Genomic DNA, 24,448 nt, shown 5'->3' with positions numbered 1-24,448 from the left:
CCCTGCAGTTATAAAGTTATAAGAGATAAAGATTTCTTTTGGGTCACCATTCTACTTCATCTCCCTTTTGTGTTGGAAATAAAGCCCTGAGCTCATTATTTTCTTTCTCCAGTGCACTTAGAAGCAAGCAAGCAACCTTATTGTACTCTCTATTTTCACTAAAATAATCCATGAGAGGGAACTGAAGCCCATAAACATGGATAGAACCCATGATAGACTGGAACCTGTGCTGGTCTCTGTATGAGTCAGCTCAGCTGCCATCACTAAGTACCAGTGACTGCGCAGCTTATGCAACAGAAATGTATTTTCTCACAGGTCTGGAGGCTGGGAAGCCCAAGTCAAGGTCTGGCAGAGTTTGGTTTCTGGTGAGCACATGTTCTGGCTTGCAGGTGGCTGCCTTTCACTGTGTCATCACATGGTAGGCATAGCGAGAGATCTCTGGTGTCTCTTCTTATAAGGGCACTAATCCTATCAGATTAAGGTCCCACCCTTATGACCTCATTTAACCTTAGTTACTCCTTAGGCCTTATCTCCAAATGCAGTCACATTGAGGGTTAGGGCTTCTATGTGTACATCTTGGGGGAGACAATTCTGTCCATAGCAATCTTTCACCATCTGTAATTTTCCAACTTCAATGATGTAGGTCTCATGCAGGAAAAGCTGGGGTTCTTTGTTACCAGTGTAGACACACATCTAGCTCAAGGGTTGTAAAAGATGAAGATGGATCCAGTGGGAAGTAGAATGGCTGTGGGCCCACCATTGTCCTGAGCCACCAAGAGGAGCTAGCAGATAATGATGGGGTCTGTGACTTGCAACAGTACCTGGTACCTCTGCAGTGACTTTCCAAATGTAAAAGCAATATGGCTGCAGCTTTACTTATACTTTTCAGATCTCATGCTACATGTCTCTTGTGGCCTATGCTCTGAAACTTTCAGAGACAGGAAATGTAGTTCCAGGTTACCTAAGCGGACATAGTAGGGAGAAACTAGATCATCTAACACATTTAGGTCATAAAAGGAAAGAGGAATGGAGAGTTATTGATGGAGTGACGTGATCTGATAGGTGTTTTTAAAAGACCAGTCTTGTAGAAAACAGAGTACAGCAGAGCAGGTGTGGCAGAGGAACTTGGGTAGGAGTGCATCATGTGACAGTGGTGGCCTTGCCTAGGATGGTAGCCCGGGAGATGGAGAGTTCCATTTTGATGGACTGAATGTGTACATTTTAGATGAGAGAGAAGTTAGTTAATCCCAGGGCTTCAGTTGGAGTGATTAGATGAATGGTAGTACAATTAATGTAGTTAGGAAAGACTAGGGTAGGAAAAGGGTTTGAAGGATCATTCAGTAGGCATTCAGGTATTCAGCTGTAAATAGAGACAGTCCAACAAATAATTGTTTAAATAAGTAAGGAGTTTTTAAGACTCAAACGATTGCAAGTCCTGGGGTAGTTATTTCAGTGCTGAAGAATGGTTCAACAAAGTCATATATATAAAAGGTTTCAGCCCCCCTCCTCCCTCCCTTCGCCCTCCCTTACGCTTCCCCTCCTCCTCCCTCCCTTCCTCCCTTCCTCCCTTCCTCCTTTCCTCCCTTCCTCCCTTTCTTCCTTCCTTCCTTCCTTCTCATCCTCAGGGTGGTTGCCTCATTGTTGCAAGATGCTTGGCAAATCTCTGTCCGCATTCTGAGCATGGAAAGATTGAAAAATGCAGGCCAAACTGGCATGCCATAAAGACTACCCCTTTTAAAGCAATTTCCCAGAAGCGACACCAAGTGATTTCTGCTTACATCTTATTGGACAGACTGGAGTCACATGACCACTGCAACTAGACAGTTGCTAGAGAGCAGGAGATATGTGGTTGCGGTTTGGATCAACCATATGCTGGATGTGTAAGTCTGAGTTACTAGTTAGGGAGCCAAGTGAAAATGTCAGGTAGCCAGCTGGACAAATGGGTCTGTATCTTGGGAGTGTCAATCTTTGGCCTACCTGGCTCACCCAGATGAACTGAAATGTGAAATAAGTTCCGGTAAGTGTGCTGTTATCCTACCCTACAAAGCATGCTGCTGTGTGCACGTGTGTGTTTATGAAGGGAGAGTGGGGCTTGAATATGACTGCAGCCTAACAGCTAAGTCTGCCGCTGGGTTAATGTAAAGAATGAGAACAAGTTTTAGAGATGTGGAAGGCTTGCACATGCTGAGGCCAGCAGCCTGCTACGAAACTGGTTAGAGCCTTGACTGTCATGTGTGCTTGGAGCTCAGATTGGGCTGTTGTGAATGTCAAAAAGATGTATACCCAGTTTGTAGATCAGAGGTAAACTATGACCTTGCAGGCTAAATCCAGCCAGGTTTTGTAAATCAAGCGTTACTGGAGCACATGTTTATGTGCTGTCCATGGCTGCTCTCATGCTAAACAGCAGACTTGAGTAGTAGCAACAGAGACCGCATGGCCTAGAGGGCCTAAAATATTTGCTGTCTGTATCTTTATAGAAAAAGTTTGTTGACTGTTGGTGGAGATCACACTTCTGTTTAGGTTAATATCAGGTTAAGTAATTATACTGTAGGTAGACTTCATCTGCATTGAATGTGTGCGAGTCAAAGATTACCTATTGAAACTCTAGTTTGCTCTCTTAGTTTCCTTCCTTTGGAGACCTTCCCCTTTCTGCTAGTCATCCTATCTAGGGTATCTGTGGAATGTGCAAGCTCAGAGGACTGTCATTGCAATATACAAGATGGAGGCTTGTTCCTCGCAGCTCTGCTAGATGTCATGAAGGAGGGCTTCCTCACTCTGTTGTGTATCCTGAGGGAACTTTCAGGGTTGGTGATTGATTTCATTGCCTACCTTTGCTCAACCACTGGCATGCTTGAGAATTTTCAAGGAAATGTTGTCAAAAGTACTTGGTTAAAGTCAAAGTTCTGACTGGATCTTCTGGCTCCCCAAATAGGAATTTCCAAATCAAATACTGTAGTAACCAGAAGTCTGTTCCTACTAATGACTATGCAGTAGCTCATGTCTGGTCACTGTCCTGTCAGTTTCTATGCTTGTAGAATATTGGACAGAGGAAATGAGCAAAACTAATGTGGTTTAATTTTAGAAAGAAGCTCAATGGTCAGGGTCAGGTGTTGGAGTTGTTTACCAAAGTATTTAGTTATAAAAATGTCCTTTCTAAGGATTTAGGCATGAAGTAGATGTCTTGACTGTATTGCATCAGCATTTCCCCAAGTGTTCAGTGAGATAATGTATGAGGGAAAAAAAGGTTTGGTATTAAATCTGTCAGAAAATGTTGGCTTGAATAAACTCAACCTGTTCACTGCTGAACTTCTAAGTTTCTTTAATTGTTAGTGTTGACAGAAAATCTTTAATAGGAGGACATGTTATGTAGTATTTTTCAAACTTGTTTGATCATAGAACACTTGTGACTAAAAACACCTTTACTAGACTAGTATTCTGTAGAACATTCTTTGGTAAACACTGATTTAGTCAATCACCTGGCTGACAGCTGGACTGTGGAGTGGATATTTTTTCCAGGTTTCTTTGAATAATGTGATTCTAGGTTAAAAATCCTTCAATCATAGCTCACGATTAGGCCTTCACTAGTTTAATATCACAGGAGATGAATTCACTTGAGATAAGATATAGAAAACACTGTTTAGGTAGATGAAAAAACTTATGTAGTGGGAGTCATGACAGGTAAGGTAGGACATGTCACTCACTAGCTGTCTTAAGAAAGTTACTTAAGTTATGTCTGTCCTAGGATCCTGGCCTATAAAATGTGGTAAAATGTAATGCTACCTCTATCTCAAGGGATCTCATGATTGTGTGTCTGTTTATGTGTATGACTTTAAATTTAATCCCTGTTTTAGCTGTAAGGAAACAAATTCTAGGTTCTTCAAAAGGTTATGAAAAAATGTGAAAATTTATTGAGGCTGATTTTAGTGTAATATTGTTTTTTTATAAAATAATTTTATAAAAGAGTCCATCAAGATATTACATAGAAAATGCACACTAAGGTAATATATATATACACTTCATAAAAATAGAATACATCTTGGCAATTGCTTAGTCTATTACCACCATGTACAGTGTATTGACGTTTAACATTTATGTTAATTTGAACATATGAGATTTTTAAGAAACAAGCCTGTCCCACTGGTATCTTTAAAAATTGTTTTCATTGACAGGAAAATAAAAAATTCTGGAATGTAAAAGTTATGAAGCTAACTGGATGAAAGTTTATATTAAAATGTTAAAGTTCCATGCCCTGAACAACTGTTGTGAGGGCAAAGCGATTTTTTTTAAAAAATTATTTTCATAAGTGGTTTAGCACAAAATCACTGAAAATAATATCCTTGTTCTGAATGTTCAGTCAAGATAAGCACCATTTGGGATCAAACAAGACTTCTAGTAACTGTACTATATTTTTAAAAATGAGTGGTGTTTTTCTCCTTAAAATGAAAATAGGTAAATCCTATTATATTGTATCAATACTTATAAAAATTGCCAGAAGTTATTTTATAAGCTTTGATCAAAATACTTAGTAACTAATTTTATGATTCTAAAAATAGTCAAATGCTCAAAAACTCTATTTGACTCTGAATCAGTTGTTTTTGTTTTTTGTTGTTTGGTTTGGCTTTCAGGAAAATGATCCTAGGTACTACACTACTATAAACCATCACTGATAGGTCCTGTTAGATGTTCAGAGTAATCTTTGGGAAATAACTGCTCCAGTGTAATAAATAAAATAATAAGGGACTTTTCTAGACCATACTTCAAGATATGACCATGGTGGGATCATGAAAACACCTCAGAAGTACCAAGGAAGGCACACAAAACAGAGTGTAGCACCATTTTCAAGTTGCCAAGATTGCAACTGTTCAAGAGACAGTAATCTGGAAGGGGGCTTGATTGCCATGATTAATGCGGTTTAAATATGTGGAATAGGCTTTGGAGAGTTCCTTAGTATGGATAGGCAGACACAGCTATATAAACTATGAATGTGGTCTGATATTCAATGGTCCCGTTGGCACTGTAGGATGAGGCTCGGACCCTCATGCGGTAGGTCTCTGCTTCTCGTAGTGGTCGTGTTGTATACACCACTCCTTTCAGGTTTTCATCCCTCAAAGCAAAAGGAACAGTCTGTTCCTCATCTGTCATGAGGAAAGTTGTCCTGGGATGCATCACTCCATCCTGCGTGTAGGCAACCAGCCGGATTAAATCTTGATTGGTGGCTATTCCAAATGGGAGGGAGACGAGTTTGTATTCCAAAGCATATGGACTCAAGGCACATTCCAAATCATTGGGTGGACAGTTCTTGAGGCAGAACCTAAGAACAACAAACATATGAAATACATAGTTATCTGGAAGCAGGAGGTGGCATGATGCAGATGATCGTGATCCATGACAACTTTCAGGCACTGCATGCAGGAGGCAGCCTGGTTGTAAAAAGCGGTAAGACTCAGTCGTGTTCTGTGTCACTAACTCAAACCAGACACCAGATGACTAGGAGAAGATGCTGGTGTGAAGTCAAATATCTATCTTGCAGCTCCATTAAAAGCAGAAGTGTCTGAGCCATTGAAGTAAGTATGAATGCCACAAGAGTATTTTCTTTAAAATGAAAAGTCAGTTTTGGAAATAAAAGCATCTGCATATATATTGGAAACATGTACTTCTTAAAGAGGAATACAAACTACTTTTTAATTATATAATATCCTAACACTGTTTGAAAGATGAAACAAAATATACTGATATTTTATTTTTCTAAAAATAATAAAAGGTCAATTAGGATTTCCGGTGGGGAAGGGGCACTTCTTTTGTAATTGTCGTTCACATTATTGTAGATTAAAAAGCTTTATTTTCTTTTACCAGAGCGCATGTTGACTGCTTTTTGAGTCTGATGACTTTTAAATTGTTTGCCAGAAACCGATGGTAATCAAGAGGGGGAAAAATGCACAGAGGACCGTTTTATGAAGATAAGATTCTGCAGTCATAGTATTTTTAGAGGCTTTGTTAAGTCTGTATTTTCAATTTTCTCCTTCCTATTCCACATCTCATCAGACCAATCGCAAATAGGTTTTTGGTGGCTTCTGGGCAGTCCACACTTGACTATGCTGCAGTAACTTGGTAAGCATTACCAAGAGGAAAACAAAGTGAGCTCCAGCCAGTATTTGGTTTCAGAAACACCTTCCTATTAGCTGGACCTATCCAAGAGGAACATTATCACTTGTTTTCAATCACCCTGTTAACTTGGTACCTGGACAGAGTACAACATTTCTGGAAGGAAAGAGAGAAAATAGAATGGTAGTTTATTCAGAACGCAGAAAAAGCCTGTTTCAGACAGAAGGAAATATAAGCAAGATGATGTATGAATGGGCAGACGACTGACTCATCTTCGCTCATCTCCATTCTCAAGGAGTGGTGAGTCAGCGAAACAACGGAAAAGGTGCCTCATGGTGGGCTCTAAGTCTGCAGAGCCCTTACCACCCTGAGGCAACACAACAGAAACGAAAAACTTGCTGCTGAGGCAGAACCCACCATGTTACATGTTATATGCTGGGAAGACTGCTTCAGGCAACACTGGCAGCCAAGAGTGAGCTTGGGTGGCAGTGGCTGCTGCAGGATGAGCTCATTTCTTGGCCACTCGTTGAAGAGAATACTTACTGTCACCACACATCTTCCTGGAGTTAGTGACTTCCTGTGAGTTACACATGACAAGAGACAGTTTATGTTGGTCAAGGAGTGGGAGGAAGGATTTTCGAAAGCATGTCTGGGATGAGAAGGCAAGACATACCCTGAAACAGGATCCCGTTGGTAGTTGGGCGGACAGGGTGTATCGATGCACTGGTAACTTCCTCTCATGTTGAAGCACATGCGATTGGGCCCACAGTGTACATTCTGCTCCAGACACTCATCGATATCTAGGGACGGTACAGGGAACATGCAGCATCAGCAATGAGGGTGAGAGAGGCCATCAGAGCAGGCACTGTGGATGTGTGACTGGAAGGTGGAGGGCTAGCCTTCTCCTCCCATGAATGAACTTAGTCCTGTCTAAGCTTCTTCAACCACAAAATAGGGATCATGACACCTGGGGGGGTTTTTTCCCAGATTGCCTCGAGCACATATTTCTTTATGTGAAAGGACATCAAAAAATGAGAGCTATAAAAGTAGATGGGGAGATATTAAGAGCTCTCTGGTGTCTTTTATATTTGGGCAATACCGTGCATTTGAGTTTTATAAAGCAAGTAATGTTTTAAATGCACTATGAACAAGCCAAAAATTTAAAGGACAGTTGTGAATATTTTTTGCAAAGTGAAGAATCTTCTTAAAATGTGAGTAATCCTTGCCTACTGTTTTATTTTATAATGTCAAATTGTTGAGTGGAAAATAGGGTCTGAGATATGAAAGGAGTCAAGTTATAAATTCAGGAGAGATGGTACAGGCTAGTCAGATCTTGAGGAGAGAGACAAACAAAACAGGATCAAATACGTGGCCCAGGCACCACAAAGTAAGCTGATGAAATGGAACAGTTTACCTGGATCTGGACTGTGTTGAGTCTATCCTCTGTTGTTATGCTAGTGGGATGCTCTCCTTAGGGTAATGGTATGGGGAAAATATGCAAATGAAATACTCTTTATTTTGTTGTTTTCTACACTAAGTTGTTAAGTAGAAACATACTTTAAGTGCTTCATGAAAATGAGTGTTTTTGAGCCATGATTCTTAATTTGGGGTTTATTTTTGAGCATCAGGGGATCTGTAAATGAAAATGTTTGCGTGTGTGTGTGTGTGAGACAGAGAGACAGAGAATGTGAGATTGATTGATGGATGGATTTTCTGGAAAGAGGGTCCATGGAATACAACACAATTTTTAAGGAATTTTAAGAGCCCAAAGGTAAGAATGGTATTTTAGAGCAGTGGTTTTCATACTGGGGCATCCTCATTCCCTTGGTGATGCATGAATGTTTTCTAGCAGTATGAATGCAGGCGAATATTTCGGGGAATCGATTCCCATATTCTCATTTTCCATAATTCTCCGCTCAGTTTGCCTGAGAACATCTCATGGCCTGGAGGTCTCTATTCCCTTCTCCCTGTTTCCACCCTTCTTCTGATTTACAAAGACAGGTTTCAACTAATCTCAGAGGATAAACAGAGTAAGCATATTGGTAATAAAGACTGATGGTGGCAGGCGTTATTTTATCATGGCTACAAACCAATGGTCTTAGCTCGCTATTTTATTTTATTTTTTGAGATGGAGTCTCACTCTGTTGCCCAGGCTGGAGTGTAGTGGTGCTGTCTCGGTTCACTGCAAGCTCTGCCTCCTGGGCTCAAGTGATTCTCCTGCCTCAGCTTCCTGAGTAGCTGGGACTACAGGCATGCATCACCATGCCTGGCTAACTTTTGTATTTTTAGTAGAGATGGGATTTCACCATGTTGGCCAGGCTGGTCTCGAACCCCTGACCTTAGGTGATCCACCTGCCTCAGCCTCCCATTAGCTTGCTATTTTAAATTAGATTTCGGAAGTGAGTTGGCTGTCATGGGGACACTTACTAACATTTTTGTTTGAACAGAAAAATCACCTTCGACTTTTTCTGACAGTAGATCTGATTAATTTGACAAGAATATAGACTTTCATATATAGTGGCCACCTTCCATTAACCGAGGGAGTTAAACCTGCAGCTCTGAAGTGTTGATGAAAATATATTTAAAGCTTATGCACATTAAGATAACAATCTGTATAACAGTGCCAGAATTCACATCCTTTACAACTGTTTAAACTTATAAGAAACTTTAGTGGTTAATTTTTAAAAGTATGAGTAAAGTATAAGGTTTTCAAAGTCTAAGTCAATTGGCTGCATATAGCATTGGTCCTGATATAAAAGAGGGAAAAGTGACAATTAAATGGACTGAATTGGTTCTCCAGAGGTGGGTCCTGAAGGTCAAATGCACTTCTATCATGGAAGCTGTGCTAAGAACAATGGGCATGTGTTATTATGACGTCACTGTACAGTAGTACATAACCTGGTAGTTGGATAATGGTATTTATATTGGGACTTGATACAAAAATAAGCATTTTAGATTTGGCTCCAAATATGTTGTTTTCTAAGGAAAACACAGACAATGTAATTATTTACTGAAAACAATAAGTCTGCACAAAGTAAAAAGATACTGGGTTAGAATGATATGGAGTAAATAACTTTTTAGTTATATGTGCTGACAATGATGTAGTATGCTATTACTAGTATTATACTAGGATTAGTTTTCCTACAGGAATGAAACACAATGTGAAACAACTTTTTATTTCAGTTAAGTCTTGCCTACTGGCTCTGTGAAACAATTTCTAATTATGATTTTATCAGTCAGGAGGGCTTAATCTCCCTGACAAAATGAGATTGTCTCAGTGATGTGAAAAGCCTTCTAGAAAAATGTGAAATTCAATTAGCCTTATCTTTCTTCTCTCATTAAAAAATTTTCTCTTCATATTCATCGTCCACATGAATTTTATCTCATTTTCATCATGAACTCTTGCAGAAACATGAAGCCAGTGGGCTGCAGGGGACCATGATAGTGGTGGTGTGGAGAGTAGAAGCTGGATGAACATCAGTGTGCATAATAAGTTGTTATTTAGCAGTTACCTTATGATATATTTTCATTGGGTAAATATGAATCTATAAAGAAATATCAGAATCTAATATAGAAATATACACTTTCTATTAAAAAGCTTTCCTAAGTACTGAGGTGCTGGGCAGGTGGACCTCTTCTGTCTCTGGTCTATTACCCTCTCCTTAGGGTGAAGCACTCTCTAGAAATTCACTCACTCTACTCATTTACTCTACTCACTATTCTTAAAAAAAAGACAGAAAAATAAATAGAAATTGTGTTGTCTTCTGTTCATGGATGATGTGATGTCTGGTTTCTATTAAATATAAGAAAATCACGATTGAAATGAAAGTATTTTGTAACATACTGCTACAAGAATCCCAAAATGAGCTGAAAATTTTTATATTAACAGCTTTAGAACATATGAATGTATTTAACCAAGTGCTTCTGAATACTAAAAAAAATAATTTAGGATAAATATACTTGAAACGTCTGTCTTATAGAAAATATAAGTAATTTAGATTCTTGATAAACATGCATTGCATTTTTAAAACACGGATGAATAAGAGCACTCATTTTAAATGCAGTGCTCATGTGTTTCCAAATTTTTAGAAGTAGATTAGTGGTGCATAAAATTAGCATAGGGATCCTTTAGTTTCTCCTCTCTGCATCTTAGGCAATTCTTGATTGGTCATGCTTTTTTTCATTTTGCAGTCTGGTGACTTTCACTTTTGACTAGAGTTTCCGTCCTTGTTCAATGTCAAATTCACTTTAATTTCCCTTTTATTATTGACATTTGTATCAGTAATTTCTAAATCTTTTAAAAAACCATATGCAAATAAAAAGCAGTCTTTGGTTCCTTATAAATGCCTCAAACACTTTCTAAAACTATAAAAAGAATGCAAGTTATTCTTTAGGGCAAAGAAAAAGGCGTAATTGTTTTCTCTCAAGTCTTTTTAAAACCACAAAAATATGTAACCCATTTAAATTGCAAACATTTCAAGTGACACCTGTTTCTGATTTGTCCACGTTATTTTCCACTCTCTGTAGCACAACTGAAAGCTGAAGAATGTTTTGAACTAAGTAAGGGACAAAGGCAATTAAAAAAATGGGCACAATTTAGAAAGGGAGAAAAATTCTTTAATGAGAATAAAATATAACCCTTTAAAATTTGGCTAAGGGGTTTTGCGTTTCAGTGGTTATTCCAAATGCTTCGGTATCTGCCCTGTTGCCTTCCTTGGTGCCTGGAGTACCCGGAGGGGGTGTGGTTTTAGCATGGGCATCGCCACTCCTTCAGGAAGACTCTTGGGTTGAAGAACTGGGAAAAGTGATCACATCTGGATAAAGTGTTCTCACCCCATCCTGCTGCCTCAGTGCAATGCTCCTGGTGCTCACAGCATCCCAGGAGACAAAGGACTATTCTAGACATATAGATCTGAGGTCAAGTCCTACCTCTGCTCTTGATTATTCTAGGACATCAAGGCTCACATAATCACTCTGAGAATTAGTTTCAGAATGGGTACAAATTATCTAATGGGTGTCCATTAGAATGGGTGCAAATTATTGCCCTTGACATATTTATACTGCTGATTAAAATGAAATAACAGTTGCTTTGGAAAAAGATAACAATATGATTAAATAAATTATTCCAGTACTTCAAATCTGAGTAAAATTCTCTGCATGGGGTAGGTTCTTAAAAATGTTTGGTGACTGATGGCCCAAAGCAAAAGTTATTGCTCAACTTGATGTTTCATCTCCAGCCCACATGACCCAGTTGGGGCTCTCAGGGAGTGTGAATGAGTGAATGGGTGGGGTAGGGTGGTGTGGGGTAAGGTGGCAGTGCTCATGGTAACTAGGGTGAAGCCATTGCCCATACTGGTTTTGCCTCCTGGAACTCATTTTCCATGAGCTGCATCCCAGCAAGTCTTTTGTGAATCCCATAAAGAGAAAAAAATTCAATCGAAATTTGATTGCTGCTGATAAAGCACTCTTTCGGAGCATTTATTTGCTATACTTTACAAAAGGATATAATTTTCCATGACACAAATTAATACAATTCAAAAGCTTATTAAGACCTACATAATACTCCTAGATTTTGTCTACAAAATTCAAGGGTTTCTTAGAAGATTTTTAGGAGCTATACAAGTTCTTATTTCTCCTTAATATAAGTACATGTTGCAATATAATCAACCTTACCAAATTACAATGCTCCTTTCAAATTTTTGTATAAAAAGGGAACTACTGAGATTGATTTTTTTTTGTCATTGCTACACTTGCCTAAAACTGTTATAGAACCAATAAGCTATATTTTGATTTATTTACATGTCTGTCTCTACTAGCCTGTAAACTCTTAAAGGGAAGACTCTATCTTATTTATCTGTTTAAATCTTGCAATGCTAGCACATCATTGTTCCACATCAATGTAGACTCAATGAATGAATGAATCATTTAATTGACTACCAAACTGATCACTCTAAAAATAAGTTTAATAAGAGGGACCACATATAAAATAATGTCTAACACTGAAGTAAATTTACTGAGTAACCTTCTCATTTTTCACTTCCATTTTAGTGGAATTGTAAAAAAAAGTTTGAAGAGATCTATTCCCATTAAGGCTTAACAAATATATAATATGAACTGGCTTAGGCATTTTTGCTCCTTCTAGTAAGACCGTTCCAAAAAATGTTTCTCAACTATTTTCTTTGCTTACTTCCTCTCCCATTGCTTCTCCTGCTTGCAAAAGCAATGTTTGAACATAATTCTGACCCATGGGAATGGGCAAGAAGGGGAAGCCACTAGGAGAATGATTATTCAAAAAAAAAAAAAAAACTTCTCACACTCTCTGTTGGTTTTTAGTCAAGTTGCAACAATAAACATCCCAATGTTTTCTCACCTTGGCATGTCTTTCCATTGAGTGTGAGTTGATAGCCAGGTGGGCAGATGCATTGATAACTTCCAAAGGTATTCTTACACTCATGCTGGCAGGCATCTGTATTTTCACATTCATCAATATCTGTTCAGGAAGACGACAGAGTTATCACCACACAAGAAAAAAGCAGACATTGTGACAGAGCCAACTCTCATCAAGTTGTTGATATACATTAGAAAAACTTCTTGGTGATTTTATACTTGTGTGTTAAAAAATGCTCAGAGCTATTTTCTATCAAGTTTTTTTATGTTATAAAAATATTGAATATAGTACTATATACACATTACCATATTACAAAATATGGACATTTCTTCTATGTATAAGCATATATATGCTGAAGTCCCAACCTGATCAATTTTTGTATTAAGAGAGACATGACAGAGGAAACAAATGTGGACAGGATCCTAAACCACCAAAATATGAAACTCTTTAAGGAACAGTAGAAATTTCCTAAAATATAATGTTCCTATTGAGATTAATTGCAAAAAGGAGTATTTGTTTTTATTGTATTCAAATTTTGGCTCTCTTTCTCTCTCGCAGCAGGCCTACCCATGCATAGCTTTCCCATACATAGATATCATATGGAAATGTTTTTCGTTTTTGTGACAAAAAATATTCCTCACATTTTTTACACAATTTGAATGCACTAATGACAAGTACATACATATATAGTTGTGTTACCTTTGGCAGGCCATTTAACTTCTCAAGATCTCATTTATTCTTCTGTCAAAAGGGACACTTGAGACTATCTGCCCTAATTCACAGTTTTGCTGAAAGGTTCTATACAGTAATATGTGGGAAAATAGTCTATAGAGGGCTATCTGCTATTATTAAACAAAGCCATGAAAATGGCAAGGAGTGTGAGAATAGTTGATAATTCAAAATTACTTGATATTTGCTTTAAGGTATGTGATTTGGGAGGCTGAAAATTTCTTGTCCCAGTGGTGGTTTGCTTTGACTAAAATTAAAATTTGCTCAGTCTCTGATCATACACCAACCAGTGGAAGACTAGTTAACCAAAGTGTTGATTCTATGACTTATGTGAGTTTTTACTTCTTTAAAATCAGCTTTAACCTAAAATAACAGAAATGTAAATGATATTGAACTCCAAGTAGTTAAAACAGAGCTTTTGCAAGTATGAATTTTACAGTGCCCCCAAGTGTGATTTCTGCATTCAGAGGCAATGCAATGGTCATTTTCCCTGTTACGCTTTGGAATCAATTTCTTCAAAAACTAGACTTTAGCGCAAGTCTAATAAGATTTCATTTGTTAATTTGAATCTTTCATAACTTGTCTGTCCCAGATAGTTAATGAAAAGCATTTGGTGTTTATTGCAAGTTGGTCTTGTTGTGTAGTTCCAAAGCTGTCTACAATCTTACTGTAAATTTCTTCATTAGTCCCAATACTATAAAATACCATATTTTAAGAAATGTTTAAGCCTATGAATTGCCCCCAAAGAAACTTAAATATCCAGTAATGGACTAACTGTACATTTTTACTTTAGATTCTCCAAGATTGACCCTTACTGTGAAATAGTGGCTGCCTCAAATAGCAGATGACTGAGGAAGATGATTGTGATAACATAATATAGGTTTAACATAAACAGAAGACAGAAAACATTTATAAGACTCTACTGTGATGAAGCTGCAGCCATAGATAGTGATGAAGAAGTAGGGAAATGGGTTATTCATCAGGAAACTTTCTTAAAATAACTTGGACCTTCTGATAATTTGGAAGAAACCAGCTAATGGTGTATAGTGTGGAGGGTGTGGTTTAATTCATTTTTCATAACACAGACGTTTGCGCAGGAAAGTAAAGGTAGAACAAAAGAAAGTGCTTGTCTAAAATGAAGGCTGAGAATGGGATGGTAACCTATCACCTAGTCTGTGAAAACCCTCTAGTGGGAATGACTGTTTGGAAGAAACTGAAAGACAAAATGTCAGATGTTAATTCTGTCAATAAAAGAATAGTGAACAACTTTAATGAAGAGTCAGATGAAAATTGTGGGCATAAAAAATTACCAAAACTCAGAACAGTTTGTAGCAGATTGACAGTATTGTTTAATATACTAGCAAGAATACTGGAGTCTACATATTTAGCAATTAAACAGTATTTGACCACATGGGACAAAATGTAGACAATTGTTAATGAATGCATTAATGTTTGGTGGTAGAAGGAGTGAGCACTGTCAACAATTCTGGTAAGCTAATCACAAGGGAGAAGTTTCCATATCCCTTATATTAAGCTGCAGGTACATCAGGGTGAAAAAAGACAGAAAAGTGCTGGAAAAAAATATGAACCTAAAAAGCAAAGGGTAAAGTTTGAGTGTCCAGAGGGACTGAGGGTCCAACTGAGTAGAGATGATATGGGAAGATGAATCCACCTAAGGTTGACCAAGAAGTACATCTGAGAAGATAATAACAGGGCTTGGGCAAGGGTGGAAAAAGAAACAACAAAAATTGAAGATAGAAGGAGAAGAAATGTTTAAAAAATATTTAGCAAAAAGCATAGTTAGGAGAGAGTAAGCAAAGTGTAGAACGCTTTCGAGAAATGTAAGAAAATGAGGCTGGCATAGTGGTCTTTGAATTTAAACAGAATTTCTTTTTTCCCTCCTCTGTGCTTTCTTTTTCCAGCTAACAAATAGTAAAACTAATTCCTGCTTGCTAATTCCCCTTGAGTAGGTCAATGACATGCAAATTGTAGATGTTCACAGAAAATTGAGTTAAATGAGTGACAGATGGTAATGTTTGCAACTTGAGTGAAAACAAGGTCTCAATTCTTAAGTTGGAAATTATACTTCACTTTGGCAAACAAATGAAATTATAGACTTGTGAATTTAGATAGATACTGAAAGCATATATGTTAGAGCGATAGAAGTAATTTAATTTTGTCCCAACTCATACTATCTTTTCAGTGACATACAAACATATACAATAATCAAACAGCAATTCCATGGGGACTGTGGAGCAACAGTCAATGGGATGTTGATTGTCATACAGAACAGTCGACTGAGAAGCTGAAACTTTCACTTTTAAACCACTGCTTTTCCATCAGTCCGATGTGGCTATAATCTGATGGCATATTATGTGGCAATTATGTGGCAATATTTACATCCTCTTTTAAATAAACTATATTCTGGATGCCACCGAAATTTATTTCTATGTAGCATTAAATTTAGTAACACCTTCAGGATGACCAAAAAGAGAAACTTACTATAACACAATAAATTATCAGAATGCCCACATGTAAATCCATAATTTACTTGACTCAAGTCTGTAATAGTTTTAGGTGCCAAAATAAATGTCTTAAAATTTCGAGTCATTCCGGACTTGAGATCAGATGTAGTTCACTGCACCCAAACAATCACAGGTGCTGTACACATACTTTGATCAGTAAGAGAGCCCACAGAAAGGAAATGTAATATGGCTGACATTTACCTACACATGTGTCATGGCTTGCCTCAGAGCCTTCAGGGCAAGTTTTCCTAATAGTCCTTCTAGTCCTGGAGAGAGATGTTCTGCTGTTTCTATACTCTGAGTAGGAGCTGTAGAGATGTGAGTACTGTCTGTAATGCTGTTGAGGTTGATAGTTGTTTCTCACAGGGGAGAACCGTGCAAGGTTATAGCTACTGTACTGAGTGCCGTAATTTGGCAGCCTCTCCAATCCAGCGCAAGATTTCCCGTCCCCTAATAAATGTTGTCCCGGCGGACAGATACACTTGAAGCTGCCGGGGGTGTTGGAGCACTGATGTGCACAAGGTTTAGGCACTTGTTCACATTCATTAATGTCTGCTCGTGTGCCATGACATAAAAAAGAGAAAAAAAGACACATACATACACACACAAAACACAGGAATATAGAATGAATCTGTGAAACAAACCGAAGATATTGTTACCCTCTAAAGCCAGGCATACAGTAATTTCTCCTCAACTGTTGTGAACTTTTGAGGAAGCTTTAATCATTCAGTTATGAACATAAAGACAGATTCTGTAAATTTCCCCCTAAATACTAATGCACACATTTTATTTGAACACTCACATTGGAGCAAGTGGCTCAGAAAACGAGACACATTAGTTCTGTGAATTCATACTCCTTTGACTTTCACTTATGGCCTTAAGATCTAGGGAACTCTGTTTTCAGCCTTGTCTCCTTGATCAGTTTAAGCTAATTTGGTATACATTTTTACATGTAATTCTACGAGTAACATTAAGATTTTAAATCTTAGAAATACTACACTAAGCTTTCTCAGTTCAGCTAGGCAGACACATCCTAAATTGTTAAAATTTGTGTCTCTTCCTCTGCGGGAAAAACGGTACAAGAGAGTGTGGGCTCACAAATGAATACAATTTTCATCAAACTTCACTTATAAAAATGTCTCAAGATAATACCTCTTAATACAATCATACGTGTACATTTGGGAAATTTCTCTCTTGTTTTTTCTTTCTTTTGACAAATATTTCAGATGGAATTCTGACTTTTCTACTGGTTGACAATGTTGGAAGCTTTCTAATATGTCCATACATAATTTTAAAAAATGTAACTACTTTTATGTTTGTTTAAATGACTTGGTCTTTCTGCAAGCATCTTTGCCCTCCTAATTCTCCACATAGCAGCCAGAGAGAACTTTTCCAAATGTAAACCATATCATATTGCTTGTCTGCCCAAGACCTTTCATGTTTTCCCATCACATTCTTTATTATGGGCTCTTTATCCTCCTTACCCTCTGCCTACCTTTGCTCCAATAGCCTGACCCCTTGGTTCTTCCTTAATTATGGTCAGTGCATTCTTTTATGAATGACATTGACCTGGCTTCTCCTCAGCCTGAAATACACTTGCTCAGAGCTTCCCATCGTGGCTGCTCTTTCCTTTTTTTTTTTTTTTTTGAGATAGAGTTGCTCTGTTGCCTAGGCTGGAGTGCAGTGGCCTGATCTCAGCTCACTTGCAATCTCTGCCACCTGAGTTCAAGGGATTCTCCTGTCTCAGCCTCCTGAGTACCTGGGACTACAGGCGTGTGCCACCACACCCAGCTAATCTTTTTTGTATTTTAAATAGAGACAGGGTTTCACTGTGTTAGCCAGGATGATCTAGATCTCCCGACCTCATGGTCAGCCCGCCTCAGTCTCCCAAAGTGCTGGGATTAGAGGCGTGAGTCACCACGCCTGGCCTGCTCTTTCCTTTTGTCCAGTTTCTCAGAGAGGCTGCCTGGGTCACAGTGCTACCACCCCAGTCTGGGTCTCTCTTTCTCCTTACTGTTTTATTTTTCCTTAAAGTGCTTATCACTATCTGAAATTGTATATTTTGTGATTCTTCTTTCTCTCTCTGAAAGGTAAACTCCACGAGGACAGAGACCTGGTCTGCCCTGTTTAGCGATGTATTCCCACAACCTAGAACATCATCCAACACAAAGTAGGTGCTCAATAAACATTTGTTGAATTAATGAAGGAATGGGCTTGATATCGTGTGCCAAATCAAGCCATGAACAGTAGAAACGAAAAAGATCATATGGGAAAATGTGGTCTTAAATACATGAAAACCAGAGTTCAAAGCTAATATAGATCTTAATTCTATCAGTAGAGAGAGAAATGAAATCACATCTCTAGTTTGCCTTTAATTACAAGTTTTAGAGGTAGGAATGCTGGCAAAACTACAGACTTTAAATTTTTATTTTCTGAATTAGTAATTTTGAATTAATGAACAAGCCACGCACATTTTCCCCCAATAGATTAAAAACAAGGAAACAAGGACATAGAATCAGTTCTTACCAAGATATAAACTCACCAAACATGTAAAATTTTAAAAAGTTATTTGCTTTCTATTGCTAGGTCAACACATGGAATCTGTACTTGTAACTCTTCCTATAAATTGGAAAAGGGAATGAAAGCCAAATTTTTTAATTCATTACCACAGTGGCATGAAAGAAAACAATATAGGAAGGTAGAATAAAATAGTAAATTTTGCTTTAAAAACTTTTAGTAGGTAAAAATTAATATTTTAACTCTTTTCTTTCTTTCTTTCTTTCTTTTTTTTTGAGACAGAGTTTTGCTCTTGTTGCCCAGACTGGAGTGCAGTGGTGCAATCTTGGCTCACTGCAACCTCCACACCGCAGGTGCAAGCAATTCTCCTGTCTCAGCCTGCTGAGTAGCTGGGATTACAAGTGCCTGCCGCCATGCCCAGCTAATTTTTGTACTTTTAGTAGAGATGGGGTTTCGCCATGTTGGCCAGGCTGGTCTCAAATTCCTGACCTCAGGTGGTCCACCCATCTTGGCCTCCCAAAGTGCTGGGATTACAGGTGTGAACCACCACGCCCAGCCATTCTAACTCTTGTTTTAAGGCAATGGTTCTGCATCCTTCCTTGTTTTATTCCCTAGCACAATGTCTGAGATCCAACTGGTGGCCAAATTGGTGAACAAATACCTGTATTTCATTCTGAAAAGTCACTGTTATGGCTAATCAAGATTTTAAACTATATATAAATGATAATATCTAAATAGAAGACTAAAATGATGCTTTGTATTGCTGTTATTAAAAAACATTTAAAAGAGTTTCTAGTAATGGTATTAGTTTGAATATTTGCTACATACAAAATACTATGCTAGGGATTGCATAAAGACAGAGCTACGTCTTTTTGGGAGAATTTGCTAGAAATAATCATTAAGTAGACAACAAGGCAACCAATTTGAAAAACAGCATGTAACCCAGAAGCTAGTATTGAAAAGCCCACACAATTATTTTAGTGCAATTGAATATTCTAAGGAAGACTACAGTTTGATAGATCAGTTTCTTGATTATAAATGCATTAATTTTTACCAAAAGTATGTGGTTATCTTCTTACAGATATTTTCTATTTGCTTTCATATTCAAATATGACTAAGATGAAAACAAGTAGGCAAGTGGGGAGAAATGAATGAGATATTTAAGCATTAAATATGCAATAAAGTAATAATTATCCATTTGTTTAAATTGTGTGTCCCTATTTTAAAACCTCACACCTAAACTTTCATACTACATACAAGTATACGTCATGCTCAAATAAAATGTATCTATGCAAACATTTATGTCATGTGCATAGAGATATAATCAATGAGATAATCTTGGTAATTAAGTTGTGATGGCAATTATATCAGAACCTCACTTTGGTATGTATGCTGTACAGCAAGCACACAGTAAGTGATTATTATCACTTGAAATGTCAGTGTAAATTGAGCTCAATATGAAGTCTCCAAAGAAGTATCCAAATTGTGTTGAATGATGTAAATCAATTTACATACCTTATTATTGTAACAAGAGACCATTTGAGGATAGAGAAAGTGGCCCTAAGCGAGTTGGTAAGGCTAGGTAACTGTATCAGTAGCTTTATTGCTCAACAAGTTCCTATTAACTTACCCATGCAGGGTCTTCCAACTCCTTGAGACCGATAACCTCTTGGGCATACACAGCGATAGCTGCCTCTTGTATTCTCACATATCTGGTTATATCTGCACTGATGGGTCCCATCTTTACATTCATCAATATCTACAGACATGGAGGCAATAAGAAGTAACATTTCCTCTTTCAAACCCAAAGTCATTGTATCTGAAATCAGCATTCTGTAGGATTGCCAAAGGTTGCATTTCTCACCAAGTGGTTGAGATCATACCAACTTACAACTTGGAATCAGAAAACCTGGGTTCAAGTCCCAGCTCTGCCACTTATTAACTGGCTGCTTTTCCTCCTCCTGCTCCCTATTATGGAGAGTTTTATTCTCAGATTTCTTTTTTCTCCTTCTCTATATCCCTTCCTCCTTTTGTCGTCTTCTTTGTACAAGTGATTAGAGTTTAGACAGACTGAGAACAGTAGTGCTCTATTGCTTCTGATCCACAGTCCCATGTTTCTAGCTGCTAGCTGGACATCCCCATCTCTTTGTTTTACCACTACTTCAAACCCAGCACACCCTCAGTGCCTTAACCTTACTCCCCTATTTGTGATAACAGCATGCCTGTGTTTCAAGTCCATCAAGCTTTAAATGATAAATGATGTTCTGTATTCCTGCTATTGAAAAGCATTTATTTTAAAAGAGTTTCTAGTAATAATAATTTGAACATTTGCTATATACAAAGATTGGGTAGTTCGATTTCCTCAATCAAAACCATGTATCTCTACATTTACATTTCCACTTAGCTAGATTTTTGCTGTAGCTTCTTAAAAAGTTTCTGCTCTTTCAACTCATCTCATGCCTAGTTAATCTTATACATAATTAGGGTCAGTATTCTGAAAAATGTTTATAATTGCATGTAACTGTACATGATGCTCTGAGATGGCTGCTACCCTTTTTTTTTTTTTTTGAGATGGGGTATCGCTCTATCACCCAGGCTGGAGTGCAGTGGCATGATCTTAGCTTACTGCAACCTCTGCCTGCTGGGTTCAAGTGATCCTCCCACCTCAGCCCTCAGAGTAGCTGGGACTACAGGCATGCGCCACCTTGCCCAGCTAATTTTTGTATTTTTAGTAGAGACGGGGTTCCACCATGTTGGCCAGGCTGGCATCAAACTCCTGATAGAGTTGGCTGCTATTAAATGATAAGGAAAGTATTGACCAATATCTATAGTGTGAGAGCTGAAACAAGTCTTTGAAATCTAATAGTTCAACTCCCATCACCAGTTGTTGTTGTTTTAAATTATACTAATGAACTTAGCAACTATCAACAGATGGCCAATATTCCTTCATCTATATCTATCCCCCACAATCCTATCATATTGTTTTGAAACAAATCCAAGACACTATAATTTTATTAATATTTTAGAATTGATTTTTTAAAGAAAAACTGTTATTTTTACAACGAGAAACTTAAACTCAAATTTCTGTGTAATCATAAGACTTGTCCAAAGGTTAGACAGCTATCAAGAAGGAACAATGAATTTTAACACTTTATCCCTAAGTTCAGCTCTTTCTCCCTTATACAAGGCTTTCTTGCTTTCCTTTTCCTATCATCTCCATCTAGTAACATCCCAACCTATATTTAAATGTGATCATTTCCACGACCTCCTTCATAGTGACTCCTACTGGATACAGTCACTTTCTTGGGTATTCTTGTAGAATTTGTTCCTCTTTATGGTGTTTCATTCACCTTGTATTATAGGTTTTTGCTTTTTTGGGGGGAGGGGGTATAGTGGAGGGACTAGAGTAGGCCAATTTAACCCATACATTATTTCTTTCTCCTGTGTTCTTTAGCAGGAATGAGAACGGGAATGGTATCTCTTTTATTTTTATAAATCCTACAGTTGCTAGCTCTGCTAACCAGGCTGGTACAGAATAGACATACACAGAAAAAATGTAGGGAGAAATATAATGTACCATTGTGTCTGGTCATTGATGTAGAATAGACAAAGCATAAATTTTGGGCAAATTATTTATTTGTCTGGTCATGGATTTGATATTTAAAGAATATACAGCTCCAAAATAATTATATTTTGAATTTTAATAAATCTCTACAGACATAATTTTTCTTTCCTCCATGAAATTCTTAACATATATGCTAAATTTCATATTAGAAATTATGTGAGATAATATTAATGCTTGTGGATATTAAACCATGTAAACCAAATATTTAATTGATGGGAGATCAAAATGGTCGTAAGTTTTCATAGTGAGCTTCCATTTCCGGGTATAGCCATGACCCTGGGACCTGGAGCTCAATTATCCTAGAAGTTGGGAGTACTTATGGAAAAAGAAAGATTTCCTTGGTAGCTTAAATTTACTGTAATCACTAGTTTTAAAATGAATGCCTTACTTGACTTGTTGATGGCAAAGTGATCTCAGTCATGGAAACAGCCAGACACTCACCAATACAGGTTCCATTTTCTGCCTTGGTCATTCCATTTGGACAAAGATCAATGCACTTATAGCCACCACGGGTGTTCTTACAGTGCTGATCTGGTCTGCATACATTCTGCCTACACTCGTTCACATCTTGATGAAAGAACAAAGGTAATGTAGATTAAGAAAATTATGTATTCAACTTTTCCAGGGAAATCATACTTTTGGAGTTTAGGGATATTATTTACATATATTCATTGCATAATCACTGTGTAAGGTTAAAGTGCTTAAATTCAACAATGTATGTAACACACTTTAAAATAGAATAAAAATCAAAAACAAAAACTGTTTTATAGAGCAGGTAGCCATACCATTTTCTCTTCTTAGAAAAATAAAATTTATATACACTGTTAATTTCATTTGTATACATATATATGTACATATATTTATATGTATAGGTATACTTTTGCAAAAAAATTAGAGGAAATGTCATGAAGAATGGGTATGTAATTAGAAAAAGAAACTCATAAAACATAGCATTTTTTGTCATTTTGGTTTTGCATGGATTGCATACATGCTGCATGCTTGGTGTCCTAAATGGGAACCAGTACCAAGACACACTTTATGCATTTAGATCAGACATCATTAAGAAGTTGTAGAGGTGTCATTCCTTTAAATTCAAAGCCCTTTTCTTACCCATGCATTTTCTGCCTTTGAGCTGATACCCAGGTTCACATCCACAGTGGAAACTTCCTATGGCATTGAAACAGCGCTGGTGACAGGGGCTGGATTCTTGACATTCATTAATATCTGTTAAATAAAACAATACTTTCATTATATGCTATTAGGAAACCTGAGTTAATGTATCCCAAATATTTAACATTTTAATGATCTTGATCATTACCATGTTTAAGATCTCTAAAACCTATCCAATGTATTCACACTCATGTGATCTGCCAAATACTTGACAGAATTAATTGCTGGAGAGGATATCTCTCTTCAATACTCTTAAAAGTAGACAACTGCTAATGATACAGAACTGTCAATGAAACACTCTTCTACTTTAAGTATTTTGCCATATGGCTCTCACTCCTGTTTCTAGGAAGTTCCAGTCCTGGAATGTTACTGACAGACTGGGATGCTGAATACAGAGGAAAAAACTCCAACACTACTAAGGTCTTTTGCAATTGTCCTTTCTTCCCCTTTCTTGCTCCTTAACTTGGTGCAGGTCTTTATCACCCTGTGCCTGACTGCATTAACATCAGCATTTCTCTACATTTGCAGTCACTGCTACGTTGTACTTCCCAAACACCATCTGGGTCATAGTGTAACAAAAACTCTGCAGGCATGAACTCCTCAAACTCTTGGGGAATTGCCTGTGGTTTGTACCTTCTTTCCTTTCCTTTCCTCCAGTCCCAGAGGAAGAAATCCCTCTTCTCTCACTGAAGAAAAGTCCCTCTATTTGAGCTTTTGAGCTCTGCAGCCCATCTTACCCTTCCTCACCAAGATGAGGACTGTGGTCCATCAATCATTCCCTCCTCCTGTGCATTTTTAAAGTCCTTCCAGTCTATCACTGATGGGCATTTGGGTTGGTTCTATGTCTTTACTATTGTGAATAGTGCTTCAGTAAACATACGTGTGCACGTGTCTTTATAGTAGAATGATTTATAATCCTTTGAGTATATATCCAGTAATGGGATTGGTGGGTCAAACGGTATTTCTGGTTCTAGTTCCTTGAGGAATCGCCACACTGTCTTCCACAATCATCGAACTAATTTACACTCCCACCAACAGTGTAAAAGCATTCCTATTTCTCTACCTCCTCTCCAGCATCTGTTGTTTCCTGACTTTTTAATGATTGCCATTCTAACTTACGTAAGATGGTCTCATTGTGGTTTTGATTTGCATTTCTCTAATGACCAGTGATGATGAGCTTTTACTCATATGGTTGTTGGCTGCATAAATGTCTTCTTTTGCAAAGTGTCTGTTCATATCCTTTGTGTACTTTTTGATGGGATTTTTTTTTTCTTGTAAATTTGTTTAAGTTTCTTATAGGTTCTGGATATTAGCCCTTTGTCAGATCGATAGATTGCAAAAATTTTCTCACTCTGATAGTTTCTTTTGCTGTGCAGAAGCTCTTCAGTTTAA

At 37.6% G+C, this 24,448-nt stretch overlaps 1 protein-coding gene across 6 annotated transcripts in view; it reads right to left on the bottom strand.

The window, feature by feature from the left end:
• Positions 1-3,885: 3,885 nt before the first annotated feature.
• Positions 3,886-24,448, bottom strand: part of HMCN1 (hemicentin 1) — a 454,750-nt gene continuing 434,187 nt past the window's right edge. For 5 of the 6 annotated variants that reach the window (XM_015447093.4, XM_005540243.5, XM_065538528.2 and 2 more), the window contains 7 exons: positions 22,997-23,110; positions 22,328-22,453; positions 19,892-20,020; positions 15,946-16,296; positions 12,473-12,592; positions 6,776-6,902; positions 3,886-5,311 (listed from right to left, as the gene is read on the bottom strand). In XM_015447093.4, the coding sequence (XP_015302579.3) occupies positions 4,945-5,311; positions 6,776-6,902; positions 12,473-12,592; positions 15,946-16,296; positions 19,892-20,020; positions 22,328-22,453; positions 22,997-23,110 (1,334 nt within the window). In that variant the 3' untranslated portion in view covers positions 3,886-4,944. The remainder of the gene's footprint in view (positions 5,312-6,775; positions 6,903-12,472; positions 12,593-15,945; positions 16,297-19,891; positions 20,021-22,327; positions 22,454-22,996; positions 23,111-24,448) is intronic. The other variant, XM_015447120.4, reaches the window with a different exon arrangement.

Source organism: Macaca fascicularis, chromosome 1 (genome assembly GCF_037993035.2).
Source record: "Macaca fascicularis isolate 582-1 chromosome 1, T2T-MFA8v1.1".
NCBI lineage: Eukaryota > Metazoa > Chordata > Mammalia > Primates > Cercopithecidae > Macaca > Macaca fascicularis.
This window is presented reverse-complemented; position numbering and strand designations above follow the sequence as displayed.